Below are 17,756 nucleotides of genomic sequence, written 5' to 3'. Positions count from 1 at the left end.
CGTTTCTCAAAGTGCAATTGCAAGAAATTTAGGGATTTCAACATCTACGGTCCATAATATCATCAAAAGGTTCAGAGAATCTGGAGAAATCACTCCACGTAAGCGGCATGGCCGGAAACCAACATTGAATGTCCCTCAGACAAAAACCGACATCAATCTCTAAAGGATATCACCACATAGGCTCAGGAACACTTCAGAAAACCACTGTCACTAAATACAGTTCGTCGCTACATCTGTAAGTGCAAGTTAAAGCTCTACTATGCAAAGCGAAAGCCATTTATCAACAACATCCAGAAACGCCGCCGGCTTCTCTGGGCCCGAGATCATCTAAGATGGACTGATGCAAAGTGGAAAAGTGTTCTGTGGTCTGACGAGTCCGCATTTCAATTTGTTTTTGGAAATATTCGACATTGTGTCATCCGGATCAAAGGGGAAGCGAACCATCCAGACTGTTATCGACGCAAAGTTCAAAAGCCAGCATCTGTGATGGTATGGGGGTGCATTAGTGCCCAAGGCATGGGTAACTTACACATCTGTGAAGGCACCATTAATGCTGAAAGGTACATACAGGTTTTGGAACAACATATGCTGCCATCTAAGCGCCGTCTTTTTCACGGACGCCCCTGCTTATTTCAGCAAGACAATGCCAAGCCACATTCAGCACGTGTTACAACAGCGTGGCTTCGTAAAAAAAGAGTGCGGGTACTTTCCTGGCCCGCCTGCAGTCCAGACCTGTCTCCCATCGAAAATGTGTGGCGCATTATGAAGCGTAAAATACGACAGCGGAGACCCCGGACTGTTGAATGACTGAAGCTCTACATAAAACAAGATTGGGAAAGAATTACACTTTCAAAGCTTCAACAATTAGTTTCCTCAGTTCCCAATCGTTTATTGAGTGTTGTTAAAAGAAAAGGTGATGTAACACAGTGGTGAACATGCCCTTTCCCAACTACTTTGGCACGTGTTGCAGCCATGAAATTCTAAGTTAATTATTATTTGCAAAAAAAAATAACGTTTGAGTTTGAACATCAAATATCTTGTCTTTGTAGTGCATTCAATTGAATATGGGTTGAAAAGGATTTGCAAATCATTGTATTCCGTTTATATTTACATCTAACACAATTTCCCAACTCATATGGAAACGGGGTTTGTATTAAACCGTGTAGAAGTAGTAGTAGTAGTACAATCAAATATGTGTATTTTTTACAGTAGTCTCACATTTTGCGTGTACTTTTTTTCAGATCTGGTGGAGGATAAAATGTTCATCTCGTCTTCATGCCCCGCCCACTCCCCTCCTCTTCCTCTTCCCCGCTCGGCGTCCCTTCCCACCCTGGAGAAGAAGGAAACAACAACAAAGTCTTCCAGTCCTGTTCCCATCTCTCCAGTCCCTCATCATCACTATCGGAGTCTTCCTCCCAGCACGGTGGCTCCGATCCTCCTCTTCCTTGTCATCGCCATGGAGACGGAGGGTGAAGACGTCCGCACTGCCTGCTTGGACCTGCTGGGTCTTCTTCTGCCCTTCAGCTGGATCTTACAGTCCAAGAACTTGGACTTGGACCTGCAGGCTCGGAATGACGGTGATGTTTTCCAAAGAGAAGCAACCACCAAGTAAGACAAGAACTCTTCTCTCTGTCCTCTTTTTAGCCAACTGCCAACTCGCCGACTTTATGTCGAAGACTAGTTTCAGGTACCCTGAAGGATGCTGGGAGTTTTTTGGGGGGTTTTGGGTTCATTGGACTGCTGGATGGGACCAGGAGCTGTACATTCCACTGACTCTGCCTGTGCTCACTTCCTGGTTTCTCTTTGGCGTGCTTGTTTGTTAGTCTTTTTTAAAGAGAAGAAGAATGTGTGCTCGTCACCACGGAGCTCTTTTAAACGTCTGTTTTTTCAGCCACAGGAAGAAGAACCATTTTTAAGGTGGACTTAATTGTCCAACTAGCAATTAGCTGCCATGGTCAAGTCTGAGGGGACGAGAAGCTCCGCATGAGGACCACGTTGTCACACCAACTAGTAGGATTTTGCACCAAAACCATTTTGCATCAAAAATGAGCCCACAGTGGAACCTCTTAAGTCCTCACACTGTGCTGACCCTGTAATTTGTCATATTTACAAACCACATTTTAACATAAATGAAAATAATCTTCTCCAGGGTTGCCATCATGAAAGGTTTGTCGGATATTCATGTTTTAACCTACCATTTTTACAAGTGTAAAAAGAAGTTAAGCAACAGTCTTAACTAACGCAATCCTGTTTTTAAATCATTGACTGTCTTACATGTGTAAAAAGAAGTTATCTAATATCGTTTGAACTCACACAACTAATTTTTAACGTTCTTAACTCTTACAAGTGTAAAAAGAAGTTCAGACGCTCTTTAAAAATTAAAGATTTACTAATTCACAATTTTTTAAACATTCTTATACAAGTGTGAAAATATAAAAACAAGTAGCGTCTCAACTCACACAATTCTTTTTTTTTTTAAATAGTATTAACACTTAAAAGTGTAAAAAGAAGTTAACATCACAGCGTCAACTCGCACAACTCATTAAAAAAAAAACTTTTTAACACTTAAAAGGGTAAAAAAAACGTTAACCATCATAGTGTCAAAAACAAACCTTTTACTCTTAAAAGTGCAAAAAGAAGTTAACATAGTGTCAACTCGCACAACTCATTAAAAAAACAAAACTTTTTAACACTTAAAAGGGTTAAAAAAAAACGTTAACCATCATAGTGTCAAAAACAAACCAGTTTTAACTAACCCAACTCCTTTTTTTCAAAACACTCTTTACTACCTGACAAGTGTAAAAAGAAGTCAAACAGCAGTCTCAAATCACACAGCTTATTTTTTTTTTTATGTTTTAACTCTTGCAAATGAAAAAAATAAGTTAACAGTCTAAAGTCACGCAACACATTTAAAAAAAATACTCTTGACTGTCTTACAAGTGTTAAAAAAAAAAAGTTAAACACAGTTTCAATTGATTGATTGATTGAGACTTTTATTAGTAGGTTGCACAGTGAAGTATATATTCCGTACAATTGACCACTAAATGGTAACACCCGAATAAGTTTTTCAACTTGTTTAAGTCAGGGTCCATGTAAATTGATTCATGATACAGATATATACTATCAACTCACACAATGCACTATTTTAAACACTTAACTCTTGCAGGTGTAAAAATAAGTTGAACACTGTTTCAACTCACAATGCATTATTTGAAACATGTTTTACTCTGACCATGAATTGATTAACGTGGACCCCGACTTAAACAAGTTGAAAAACTTATTCGGGTGTTACCATTTAGTGGTCAATTGTACGGAATATGTACTGTACAATTGTACAAGTAATAAAATAAGTTAACAGTCTAAAGTCACACAACTAATTTTTTTTAAATACTCTGACTGTCTTACAAGTGTAAAAAGAAGTTAAACATCACCATTTCAACTCACAATGCATTATTTGAAACACTTAACTCTTACAGGTGTAACAATAATTTCAACATCATAGTTTCAACTCACGGTTCATTATTTCAAACATTTCTAACTCTTAAAAGTGTAAAAAGAAGTTAAATGACAGTCTTTGTGTATCCTTTTTTAAACACTCTTGAATGTCCTAAAAGTGTGAAAAGAAGTAAAACAACAGTCTTAACTCACACAACTCATTAAAAAAGTTTAACTCTTACAAGTGTAAAAAGAAGTTAACTGTCAGTCTAAAGTCATGCAACTCATTTAAAAAAAATACTTTTGACTGTCTTACAAGTTTAAAAAGTTAAATATCAGCATCAACTCACACAATTGGTTATTTTAAACATTTAACTCTTACAAGTGTAAAAAGAAGTTCACTGACAATCTTTGTGTATCCTTTTAAAACACTCTTGAATGTCCAAAAAGTGTAAAAAGAAGTAAAACAACAGTCTTAACTCACACAACTCATTTAAAAAGTTTAACTCTTACAAGTGTAAAAAGAAGTAAAACAACCGTCTTAACTCACACAACTCATTAAAAAAGTTGAACTCTTACAAGTGTAAAAAGATGTTAACTAACAGTCTAAAGTCACGCAAGTCATTTTTAAACCACTTGACTGCCTTACAAGTGTAAAAAGAAGTTAACTCAAGTGATGAGTGCCGCAACTCTTTAACCTTAAAAAGTGTAAAAAAAAAAAAAGTTAAACAACGGTCTCCATTCACGCTACTCTTTTTAAATACATTTTTAACTTTTACAAGTGAAAAAAGAAGTTAACTTACAGTCTGAAGTCACACAACTCATTTTTGAAACTACTCGACTGGCTTCAAGTGTAAAAAGAAGTTAACTAGCCGCTTTAGTGATGAGTTTTTGAAGGACTTTAGAGGTTCTACTGTGACGTGGACAAAATGATGAACTTTTCATGGGAAATATTCTCTTTTCAACTTTTGTGAAGGGTTTTGCACATTTCATGAAATATTATACGGTAAATAGGATTTCCTACTAACGCCATGATGCTATGCTAACGTGTCCCTGAGAGAAAATGGGCGCTCGCCACTTTTTGTTTTCCAACGTTTTTGTAAATATGTGCAAGCTCTGCCGAATGTTTCAAATGCACCGTGTGAAGAGGAGAGGGGAAAAAAAGGTGAAAACGCTGATTTAGAGTTTTATCAGCAAAGCTAGAATGTTCTTGTTTTTGTTTTCCTTTTTTGCCATCCAGGTGTGTGTTGGCTCACTGCCATTTTTGCGTGCATGAAGAGACTCTCGCTGATTGCAGCTTTGCACCGTGGCACACTTACGGTACCACTACAGACACTGAAGATACTAGCAATCATCATTTCAAGACATATTTTTAGACACTTTTTTGAATTTAGACAAAATGAAACAAAAAAAAATGAAGCCTTGCGGGCGAATGAATGCGAGAGATGAGGAAATAAAATATGAAAAATATTTTCTTGCTTTTTCCTTTTATGGAATCTTTACAATGTCTCATTTACATTTTATTGCCCCCCAATTCGGAACAAAATGTTTCAGACCACAATGTTAAATAATTAATTTCAATCAAAAGGACATTAATTCAAAATTAGAATAAGGATTATTTTCCACACTGATCTGAAAGAGTTGTTACTAATATGGTGACACCTCATTTAGATAATGTTGGAAACACTACAATCATTAAAAAAAAAAGTAAATTATTTTATATATTTATATTTAGTTAAATAGAATATATCAACATTAAATAAGTTATATATTAAATTTGATTGCCTTTCATTTTTAACAGTATTTAAATGATCCATATGTAATGCCATAATTGACTCCTAATCATTACAATATAATTATATTAAATGAAAAAAATATATTTAATAAATTATTTATTACAATATTTAAATGATCCTAATAATTACAATACATTTGATAGTATACTGTAACTATTATTAAATAAGATTAACATTAAACTAATATAATTGTATTAAATGAAATAAATATTTAAAATGACTTAGATTGTCCAACCTTTTTTTTTTTTTTACAATATTTAATTGATCTATAATAATTACAATAGATTTAATAAAATAAGTGTATTCAACAAATACATTTGAGTCAACTCATATCTAACTTTTTTTTAACAATATTTCAATTATTATACAAATTATATCATTATTAGTTAATCAAATTAACATCTAACATTTTATAATGTGTAAATGATCCATCTGTTGTGGTATAATTGACCCTTACTAATTACAAAAATTAAAAAATTATATTAAATGAAATAAATTGTATATTAAATTAATTCCATAAGTTAATGTTTAACCTTTTTTATAATATTCAAATCCATAATTGCAATATTAATACTATGATTATATTATTTTGATTAAATTAACATTTAACCATTTTTTTTGCAATATTTGAATGATTGTTTTATAACCATATTAAACTAAACAAATAAATTATATAATTACAGTAGATTAGATTAACATCCAACCTGTTTAAATAGTATTTAAATTATCCATAATTACAATACATGTGATATTAAAACTGTATAAATGTAATTAAATAAAAGATACACTCATATTGAATCAAAAAAATAATATACAGTAATTATTTTATATAACCAGCTAACCTTTTTATAATATTTGAATGAGCTATCAGTGTTGCAATTGCCGCTTATGATCATGTTTATTCATTAACAGAGACAAAGGCAGAAAAATACAAGGGAGACAAAATAAGGTCTATTTTTTTCAATAATAAATTATTCAGAAAGAATATGAACAATACAACTGATGTACAGTACAAAAAGACAACATATCATATAATAAATTGACATTTCAGTGGAAAAAAATAAATGTGATCTTCCATTTTCTTGCTTCTTTTAACGTAAAAAGCAAGGCTGCAGATAAGTTTTTAAAGGCTAAAGTAGAAAAATATTTTAAAGGCTAAAGAAGAAAACGTAGAAAAAAGTTTTTAAAGGGAAAAGTAGAAAAAGCTTTTAAAGGCTGAAGTAAAAGTAGAATAAAATGTTTAAATGCTAAAGAAGAAAAAGTAGAAACGTTTTAAACACTAAAGAATAAAAAGTAGGAATAAAAGTTTCCAGGATAAAGAAGAAAAATAGAAAAATGTTTGACTAAAGAAGATCAAGTAGAAATAACAGTTGAAAGGCTAAAGAAGACAAAGTAGTAACATAAAACCTTTTTAAAGGCAATAAAGAAATAAGTTTAAAGTCTAAAGATGAAAAAGTAGAAATAAGTTTAAAAACTAAAGAAGAAAAAGTAGAAATAAAAGTTTAAAGGCTAAAGAAGGAAAAGTAGAAATAGAGGTTAAGGCCAAAGATGAAAAGTAGAAATAAAAGTTTAAAGGCCAAAGATGAAAAGTAGAAATTAAAGTCTAAAGAAGAAAAAGTAGAAATAAAAGTTTAAAGGCCAAAGATGAAAAAGTAGAAATTAAAGTCTAAAGAAGAAATAAAAGTTTAAAGTCTAAAGAACATGTAGAAAAAGCTTTTAAAGGCTAAAGAAGTAATAGTAGAAATAAATTAATTTTTTTAAATGCTAAAGCAGAAAAAGGTTTTTAAACACTAAATAGAAAAAGTAGAAATAAAGGTTTAAAGGCTAAATAAGAAAATGTAGAAATAGAAGTTTAAAGGCAAAGAAGAAAAAGTAGAAATAAAAGTTTTGTCTGAAGAAGAAAAAGTAGAAATATAATTTTAAAGACTAAAGAATAAAAAGTAGAAACAGAATTTTAAAGACTAAAGAAGAAAAAGTAGAAATAGAAGTTAAAAGGCTGATGACAGCCAAAGAGAGAAGACGTCAAGCTGACATCTTAAATCAACACAATGACTTCCTCCTCTTTCTTCTTCAGGCTTCACCCTGAGCGCGGGTCAAAGGTCATTCCGCCACCTCGCCCGTGTCCCATTTAGTTTTAGGCTCCTGCCACCACTCGGACAGGATGGACTCCTCGTAGTCGCCCACACCCTCAAACTCCACGTCGGGATGCTGCGCTCGGGAGGCGTCGGCCTGCTCGGCACTCACCTCGCCCTGCGGGACACCAACAACAACAACAGTAAGCATTATTTTTTACGCCTCAACAATCTTGCGGTGTCCTGTCTGTCAAAGTAACCCTGTGGGGACGAAAGGAGAGAAAAGTGCGTCGTGGCCAACACCTCCTGACCATATTCCACACCACACTGACAGAACCCAAGCCCCGCCTCCTTCCCGGCCTCACTTTCACCCCCAAACTAACATCCTGCTGCTCACTTTTGAGTCTTCACTGTGAGGAAGAACAGTTTAGTTTTAATCTTCTGCTTAACTGGGCTTGAAATCAGATACCAAAAACTTAGTGGATGACTTGTACATCTGGAGTTACTTTCACCGCCAACTTGATCCAAATTCAAACACAATGGAAAGCAGCCTTTAAAAACTGTGGTGGTACCTCCTCGTCTGTTTGAAGGTAGTTGAGCGCAAACTGCAGCATCTCCTTCTGCTTGGTGGTCCGCTTGAAGTACACCAACGCTTCCTGCAGGGGGCCACCAGGACAAAATAAAATGTTATTTTTTTTGTTATTATTTACTGCCGCTCAGCAGTTTCCAGTTGACACCAACGCCAAGCGGATGTCCGTAATTAGCGCTGACTCACAGGCCGCGGCTGGAAGTCGGTCTCTTGCAGGCCCCACTGCTCCCGGTAGAAGCCGTAGTAGTCCACGTTCTGCCGCATCACCTGGTCGTCGGGGTCAAAGAGCATGTAGCTGGCGGCGCACGGGGCGGCGGCCTTCACGTCGTTTACTGCCAAAACAAACAAGTTCAATCGCAAATGTGCACAACCATTTTTTTTTTTTTTTTTTTGCACGCGTCTTACGTTTGTAATAAGAAAACTGGAGGTAGTGATACATGGTGGCCACAAACTTGTCCACGAAGAAGCCGCCAACGCTGGGGGTCAAACGCCCCTCACAGCCCACCTTGCATTTCAGCGCCTCCAAGTACAGATCTGAGGAAAATAACTTTTTTATTTCATTTGTGTGTGTGTGTGTGTGTGTGTGTGTGTGTGTGTGTGTGTGTGTGTGTGTGTGTGTGTGTGTGTGTGTGTGTGTGTGTGTGTGTATATATATATATATATAATTATTTTTTTTTTCTTTTTTTTTTTTCTTAGTCTGTTAAAAATGGATTCTCATTGTTCTGTGATATTAAACCAGGCACAACAATCCTAATTAACTATAACAAAGTATTCTCATAATTGTCATTATATAACTGTAGTATACTTTCAGTATATAACTATGAAAAGCAATAAAAGTATAAGAATTATTACTTTTAAAATGTGAAAATACAAATATATAATCTAATATTTTGAACATATATTTTATAACTACAGTATATTTGACTAATATAGAATTATAAAAAAATATATATATTTTAAAAATGTTTTCAATGTAAAATGCGTTGTTTTCTAATAATAATATACTGTATATAAAATGTGATAATATACAAATATAATTACATGATACTATATTAGAATTATTTTTTTGAGGATAGCCCTTTGCGATGTGGAATTAATAATTCATATATATAATATTTTGTATTATAATTCATATATATAATGTAGTTTTTAATAAACGAATTAACTATCATAATAATAATATAAATACATTATGATAATATAAAAATGACAATGATATATATATATATATATATATATATATATATATATATATATATATATATATATATATATACATTAGAATTTACTTACTGAGGATAGCCCTTTGAGATGTGGAATTAATCATTCATATATATAATATTTTGTATTATTATTATTATTCATATATATATATATATATATATATAATATAGTGTATGTAGTTTTTAATAAACTAACTTTCAAAATAATAATATAAATAAAATATGATCATATAAAAATTACAATGATATATATACATTAGAATTTATTTACTGAGGATAGCCCTTTGAGATGTGGAATTAATAATTTATATATATATATATATATATATATATATATATATATATAATATGTTGTATTATTATTCATATATATGATGTAGTATTAAACTAACTATCAAAATAATGATATAAATAAAATATGATCATATAAAAATGATATATATACATTAGAATTTGAGATGTGGAAATAATTTGTATACATAATAATAATAATGCTTAATAATATATGTAGTATTTAATGAACTATCAAAATAATATAAATAAAATATGATCATATTAAAATGATACATTTAAATTTGTGGATATTCCCTTGAGATGTAGAATAAAATTTTAATTATGAATATATTCATTACTTTATTACATAAACTCTATATTTCTAAAAATAGTTTAAAAAAAAGTTTGTATTCCATGGATCATAACATCAAATATATAATATAAAATATGAATAAAAAATGTATACAATGTAAAATGCAATATTTTCCAATAACCATAATATACTAATAATATGTACATAAAATGTGATAATACTAAAATGTAATTACATGGTACTGATATTGGATATTATTCATTGAGGATAGCCCTTTGAGATGTGGAATTAATGATGAATAATTATTAATATAACATGTAGCATTTAAACTATCATAATATAAACAAAATGTGATAATATAAAAATGTTATTACGTGATACTTATATTGGAATTTATTTATTGAGGACAGCCCTTTAAGATGTGGAATTAATGATGAATAATTATGAATGTATGTAGTATTTATTAAAATATAATATAAATAAAATGTGATAATATAAAATGTAATTACATGATATGTTTGCATTTATTTGAGAGCCCTATGAGATGTAAAAGGAATCATTTGTATTTATGAATATAATATGTAATATGTTATTAAATAAACTATCAATATATTTTTTTTAATTACAAATAAAGATACACAATTTAAATGTTTGTATTCCATGGAGCATATCAAAAAATACAACCAAAATAAAATGACTAATTGCATATAATAAAATAATATACAATATAAATTAAAAACATTTATTCAGAAAAATTGCAAAGTTAATGATAAAATATTATTAATTATAGTGTATATTATTTAAGAAATAATAATAATATAGTATTAGTATATAGTTGCGGGGGTTGCGTTCCAAAACCTTTGCTAATTAAAGCAAAACAAATCCCTGTAAATGCCTATTTTTAAACTCTAACCTAAAATGTGTCTCACAGTTAATAAAACATATTTCAAATTCAGTTTTACACATTTCAGAAACACAGTACACAGTATTATATTTACAAAGCGTGCAGTTACACAAACACTGCCTCTTGTTGAAGCTTCTTCCTGCTGGAAAACATTGTGCCAGTTGACTTGTGAGACAGCGCCCTCTGCTGGATTCTTAACTGCAGTGTGCGAGTGTGTGTGTGCACGCGTACCTGCCAGCGTGGGATAGAAATCCTTGAACTCTAAAATCTCGTAAGAGCCGTCACAGCCGTCCAGGCACAGCGCGTAGACGTCCATGTAGGCGCTGATGGCGCTCTCCATGTGGCGAGCGCTGCTGCTGAAGTCTCCGTTGTTGTAGAGCGTCACACTCTTCACAAACACACTCTGGAACCGACAACGCCACAATTCAACGACCAATGTCTTGTTTTTGTTGTTTTCGTTTTGGTCCGAACCTCGTAGGGCTGCTCCTCGTGGTCGATGAGATACTCGTCCACGTCCATCAGCGTCTTGTAGTGCTTCATGTTTTTTTTGAGGGGAGGGTCATCGGGGTTCTTTTTCAGGAAGGTGTGGGCCGCGGACACCGCCTTCTCCACGTTGTTGAGCTGAGGAACAAAAAGCATTGCCGTTTTCATGGCGACTAAACCGCTTAAAATCCACTTTCTCATGCACCCCAAATCATTGCTCATGTCTAAAAAATGTCATTATCGTCTGTTTCTAATCAACACCTGGTCTTTTGCCCTTTTAGTGAAATAAACAGCCCATCAATAATTCCAGTATTTACAGTTACAATACATATAATACTACAACATATTATTTTTATAAGGAGTGTCCCAATCCAAAGGTATTATCGGTCCGATATCTTAACATCTAAATGTCCTCCAAGAAGCACACGAGTTTGATCCGTTCTTCTCTTTTAGTCAAGTCATTTACAAAAGGTAAACATGGCTCGGCTACTAGATGGGAGCAGCTACACAACGACTAAGCACACAAGCGAGACATACGTAATATTTATTGAACAATATTGCAGTGTAAAACAGCACTTACACAAAGTCTCCAAGGCAGAAGCGTATTAGAAAGTATCCAGTAACAAACGTGTCCACATCATTTGACTTACTGCATTGAAAAAACAATGACAAAGCAATTGCCACTCTGCTTAAACTTAAAGACAGTGACTTAAAGTCCATTCTACACCGTTAATAACAAATAGGTTAGTTTTTTCATACCTACTATTATTGTGTTTTAAGGATGAGTACCGAATCCGGTACTTTTTTTGGCACCCAAGGAATCCCACTGGTTCTATTTGGCATTGATTGACGTAAAATTCCAACGATGCCATGTTTTGGTATCTGAGTTGCATGTGACGTCACGCACAGTTGCTCACTCCAGCAGCACTGAGAGCACACTCCGCCAAACTACCTCTAGGTAATTTTGCAAAAAAATGCTCTGGCTTGTATTTGCTGTTGACAAGTTACTGATTAGCATTAGCCATTTTGCATGGCATTTAAAGTTAAAAAAGTTAAAGTACCAATGATTGTCACACACACACTAGGTGTGGCGAAATTACTCTCTGCATTTGACCCATCACCCTTGATCACCCCCTGGGAGGTGAGGGGAGCAGTGGGCTGCAGCGGTGGCCGCGCCCGGGAATCATTTTTGGTGATTTAACCCCCAATTCCAACCCTTGATGCTGAGTGCCAAGCAGGGAGGTAATGGGTCCCATTTTTATAGTCTTTGGTTTGACTCGGCCGGGGTTTGAACTCACGACCTACCGATCTCAGGGCGGACACTCTAACCACTAGGCCACTCAGACCTCTAAAGATGTGTTAATGGAAAGTACAACTAAGATCCATAAGGCTTCCAGCGGCACACATAATGAATGAATGAATAAATGAATGAAGCATTTGTACGCCAATACATGGGTCCGCACACAGAGGCATATTATGTGCGATGTAAAGCATTCGTAAACCGAAAAGGACGCAAATAGAGGCGTTCGTAAATCGAGGTTCCACTATAAGTACAACACTTACAGTATTTACACTTTGTAGGGCGCAACCTACTCAGTGGCCTAGTGGTTAGAGTGTCCGCCCTGAGATCGGTAGGTTGTGAGTTCAAACCCCGGCCGAGTCATACCAAAGACTATAAAAATGGGACCCATTACGTCCCTGCTTGGCACTCAGCATCAAGGGTTGGAAGGGGGTTAAATCACCAAAAAATGATTCCCGGGCGCAGCACCGCTGCTGCCCACTGCTCCCCTCACCTCCCAGGGGGTGATCAAGGGGATGGGTCAAATGCAGAGGACAAATTTCACCACACCTCGTGTGTGTGTGACAATCATTGGGACTTTAACTTTAACTTTAACAGAGAGCAAAGACTGAATGAACCATAAACTATACACTGCCATCTAACGTCTTGGACTTGCAACTGCAATTTAATGTCATACCTGCAAATAATAATAATAATAGATTGTATTTGTAAAAACGCACTTTACATTGAGTAAACAACCTCAAAGTGCTACAGTGTATTAAAAAAATAAAAAGATAATAAAAAATAAAAAAAAATAAAAACTAGAACAGCCAAATAGCTAGAACTAGTATGCATATATCTAAAAAAAATGTTTTCTTTTTAAAATAAGGATTTTTAAGCCTTTTTTAAAACATCCACAGTCTGTGGTGCCCTCAGGTGGTCAGGGAGAGCGTTCCACAGACTGGGACCGGCGGAGCAGAAGGCCCGGTCTCCCGTTGTTCGTAGCTTTGTCCTCGGAGGTTAGCCTGTCCGGAGCGGAGGTGTCGAGTGGAGGATTTGGGGGTGAGTAGTTCTTTGAGGTAGAGGGGGGTATTTCCATGGAGGCACTGGTGGGTTAGTAGGGAGACTTTGTATTCAAATAGCTGATCTGATAATAAAACAAGATATTACAACTGGACAGCAAGTATCATAATTATCTCCTTTTAAAACATTGCAATTAAAAATAGATTTTATTATCAAAAAACAATTAATATTTATTAATACACAGAATGGTTTCACAGGTACCGGGAATCGATACTGTATACTATAAATTAATAAAAGTATGAATGATGCCAGGCTGCTGATATCGTATCCAATCAATTAGGGATGTCCGATAATGGCTTTTTGTCGATATCCCGATATTGTCCAACTCTTTAATTACCGATACTGATATCAACCGATACTGATATATACAGTCGTGGAATTAACACATTATTATGCCTAATTTGGACAACCAGGTATGGTGAAGATAAGGTCCTTTTTTAAAAAAAGTATAAAATAAAATAAGATGAATAAATAAAAAACTGTTTCTTGAATAAAAAAGAAAGTAAAACAATATAAAAATAGTTACATAGAAACTAGTAATTAATGAAAATGAGTAATCGTGTGCTTACGGACTGTATCCCTGCAGACTGTATTGATATATATCAGGGGTCGGGAACCTTTTTCGTGGCTAAAAGGGGAGGAGTATATTTACATCTAGAATTCACCAAGTCAAGTATTTCATATATATATAGATATACATACATATATATATATATATATATATAAGAAATACTTGACGTTCAGTGAATTCTAGCTATATATATATATATATATATATATATATATATATATATATATGTATGTATATATATATATATATATATATGTATGTATGTATATATATATATATATATATATATATATTTATTTTATTATATATATATATACTGTATATATATACAGGTAAAAGCCAGTAAATTAGAATATTTTGAAAAACTTGATTTATTTCAGTAATTGCATTCAAAAGGTGTAACTTGTACATTATATTTATTCATTGCACACAGACTGATGCATTCAAATGTTTATTTCATTTAATTTTGATGATTTGAAGTGGCAACAAATGAAAATCCAAAATTCCGTGTGTCACAAAATTAGAATATTACTTAAGGCTAATACAAAAAATGGATTTTTAGAAATGTTGGCCAACTGAAAAGTATGAAAATGAAAAATATGAGCATGTACAATACTCAATACTTGGTTGGAGCTCCTTTTGCCTCAATTACTGCGTTAATGCGGCGTGGCATGGAGTCGATGAGTTTCTGGCACTGCTCAGGTGTTATGAGAGCCCAGGTTGCTCTGATAGTGGCCTTCAACTCTTCTGCGTTTTTGGGTCTGGCATTCTGCATCTTCCTTTTCACAATACCCCACAGATTTTCTATGGGGCTAAGGTCAGGGGAGTTGGCGGGCCAATTTAGAACAGAAATACCATGGTCCGTAAACCAGGCACGGGTAGATTTTGCGCTGCGTGCAGGCGCCAAGTCCTGTTGGAACTTGAAATCTCCATCTCCATAGAGCAGGTCAGCAGCAGGAAGCATGAAGTGCTCTAAAACTTGCTGGTAGACGGCTGCGTTGACCCTGGATCTCAGGAAACAGAGTGGACCGACACCAGCAGATGACATGGCACCCCAAACCATCACTGATGGTGGAAACTTTACACTAGACTTCAGGCAACGTGGATCCTGTGCCTCTCCTGTCTTCCTCCAGACTCTGGGACCTCGATTTCCAAAAGAAATGCAAAATTTGCATGGTTGGGTGATGGTTTGGGGTGCCATGTCATCTGCTGGTGTCGGTCCACTCTGTTTCCTGAGATCCAGGGTCAACGCAGCCGTCTACCAGCAAGTTTTAGAGCACTTCATGCTTCCTGCTGCTGACCTGCTCTATGGAGATGGAGATTTCAAGTTCCAACAGGACTTGGCGCCTGCACACAGCGCAAAATCTACCCGTGCCTGGTTTACGGACCATGGTATTTCTGTTCTAAATTGGCCCGCCAACTCCCCTGACCTTAGCCCCATAGAAAATCTGTGGGGTATTGTGAAAAGGAAGATGCAGAATGCCAGACCCAAAAACGTAGAAGAGTTGAAGGCCACTATCAGAGCAACCTGGGCTCTCATAACACCTGAGCAGTGCCAGAAACTTATCGACTCCATGCCACGCCGCATTAACGCAGTAATTGAGGCAAAAGGAGCTCCAACCAAGTATTGAGTATTGTACATGCTCATATTTTTCATTTTCATACTTTTCAGTTGGCCAACATTTCTAAAAATCCCTTTTTTGTATTAGCCTTAAGTAATATTCTAATTTTGTGACACACGGAATTTTGGATTTTCATTTGTTGCCACTTCAAATCATCAAAATTAAATGAAATAAACATTTGAATGCATCAGTCTGTGTGCAATGAATAAATATAATGTACAAGTTACACCTTTTGAATGCAATTACTGAAATAAATCAAGTTTTTCAAAATATTCTAATTTACTGGCTTTTACCTGTATGTATGTATGTATGTATGTATATATATATATATATATATATAAAATGAATACTTGAATTTCAGTGTTCATTTATTTACACATATACACACACATAACACTCATCTACTCATTGTTGAGTTAAGGGTTGAATTGTCCATCCTTGTTCTATTCTCTGTCACTATTTTTCTAACCATGCTGAACACCCTCTCTGATGATGCATTGATGTGTGGCACGCACAAAAGTGCTTTCATCAAATGCACTAGATGGCAGTATTGTCCTGTTTAAGAGTGTCACAACATTGCTGTTTACGGCAGACGAACTGCTTTACGGTATACAAAAACGTGACTGCTGTTGAATTTCGGGAGATTTTCGGGAGAAAATTTGTCCCGGGAGGTTTTCGGGAGAGGCGCTGAATTTCGGGAGTATCCCGGAAAATCCGGGAGGGTTGGCAAGTATGTCGATATAGGACATCTCTACAATCAATATTGGTATCGTCCAATACGCAATGCTCCAATATACTGTAAGTATCAGAAGAGAAAAAGTTGGATGGAGACACCTCCTATTTTAATTGGATGTTGCTATTTATGGGTTAATATTGAATCTGAACCAACACATGCCTTCCCCTAATAGACGCCTGCTACTCTCTGCAGTTGATTAAAACGACAGACTTCCTGTCATTTTTTTTTCTTTCTTCACTGTACCTAAAGAAGTGTCCTAGAAGAAGTAGGAGGAGAATGGCGGGTTTGTTAGCGGAGGTAACACAGCAAGAGACGTGGCACAGACTCAACTAATTGCCCCACGGGAGGTCGACGAGAACTTTCCAAGCCTCAAACACGGCAGCGGCGCCCAAAGGCTATGTGGTTGGGAAGTTGTGGCACATGCGCACTTCTCACCTGGTAGTAGGCATACTGGATGTATCGATAAGGGGTTCTTTTCTCGAAGCTCTCCAGCACGTCCCTCCGCGGGTGTGCGAGTGTAAACACCGGAAAGTTCGCCTTGCACTTCTTCAAGCAAGCCGCCCTCAGCAGGATGTGGCGCACGACGCGCAGGCTGCCGTCGTCCTCCTCGTCCTTCGCCCGGCTCACGGTGCTGCAGTTGCGGCCGCAATACGTCTCGCTGTCCCGCAGCAGCCGGTGGAGCCTGAGGCTGAACTCCAAGTACTTGATGCTCTCCGCCCAGTTGTGCGCCGCGTACTGTTCCAGCGCGTGGTTGTAGGCGGCGTCCAGCGGCACTACGTCCTCGGCGGGGAAACTCTTGAAGCTGTACTTCTCGTACTGGGCCTCCGCCACCGCGCAGAGGAGGAGGAGGAGGAAGGCCGAAGCAGAAGCCGCTACCACCGCCTCGCTGTGCGGGAGCATCGTCGCTCTGGGACGGGGGTCGCGCGTCTGGTTCCCAGGGAAAAAAAAAAAAGTAGTGTGCACGTAGGCAGCCGAGACGCATCATGCTGGACCGTCAAACGCAATCATATCCGGTTACAGCTTTCAAAATAAAAGCTCTGTTTTGATTGATTGATTGAGACTTGTATTAGTAGATTGCACAGTACAGTACATATTCCGTACAATTGACCACTAAATGGTAACACCCGAATAAGTTTTTCAACTTGTTTAAGTCGGGGTCCACTTAAATTGATTCATGATACAGATATATACTCAGTGGCCTAGTGCAGGGGTCGGCAACCCAAAATGTTGAAAGAGCCATATTGGACCAAAAATACAAAAACAAATCTGTCTGGAGCCGCAAAAAATTAAAAGCCATATTATATACAGATAGTGTGTCATGAGATATAAATTGAATTAAAAAGACTTAAAGGAAACTATCCATCCATCTTCTTCCGC

At 35.7% G+C, this 17,756-nt stretch overlaps 2 protein-coding genes across 5 annotated transcripts in view; one reads left to right on the top strand and one right to left on the bottom strand.

Annotated features, from left to right (window-relative positions):
* Positions 1 to 7,115, top strand: part of LOC133620393 (disintegrin and metalloproteinase domain-containing protein 11-like) — an 80,578-nt gene extending 73,463 nt beyond the window's left edge. For 3 of the 4 annotated variants that reach the window (XM_061981867.1, XM_061981863.1, XM_061981868.1), the window contains one exon: positions 1,242 to 7,115. In XM_061981867.1, the coding sequence (XP_061837851.1) occupies positions 1,242 to 1,612 (371 nt within the window). In that variant the 3' untranslated portion in view covers positions 1,613 to 7,115. The remainder of the gene's footprint in view (positions 1 to 1,241) is intronic. The other variant, XM_061981865.1, reaches the window with a different exon arrangement.
* A 150-nt stretch (positions 7,116 to 7,265) lies between these two features.
* Positions 7,266 to 17,325, bottom strand: p3h4 (prolyl 3-hydroxylase family member 4 (inactive)). The gene is made up of 7 exons (XM_061981870.1): positions 16,815 to 17,325; positions 11,077 to 11,226; positions 10,837 to 11,008; positions 8,298 to 8,426; positions 8,079 to 8,224; positions 7,876 to 7,959; positions 7,266 to 7,481 (listed from the first exon to the last, which is right to left on the bottom strand). The coding sequence occupies exons 1-7, from the start codon at positions 17,277 to 17,279 to the stop codon at positions 7,332 to 7,334; spliced, it is 1,296 nt and encodes a 431-aa protein (XP_061837854.1). The 5' UTR covers positions 17,280 to 17,325; the 3' UTR covers positions 7,266 to 7,331.
* Positions 17,326 to 17,756: the final 431 nt, after the last annotated feature.

Source organism: Nerophis lumbriciformis, linkage group LG24 (genome assembly GCF_033978685.3).
Source record: "Nerophis lumbriciformis linkage group LG24, RoL_Nlum_v2.1, whole genome shotgun sequence".
In the NCBI taxonomy this organism is placed as follows: domain Eukaryota; kingdom Metazoa; phylum Chordata; class Actinopteri; order Syngnathiformes; family Syngnathidae; genus Nerophis; species Nerophis lumbriciformis.
This window is presented reverse-complemented; position numbering and strand designations above follow the sequence as displayed.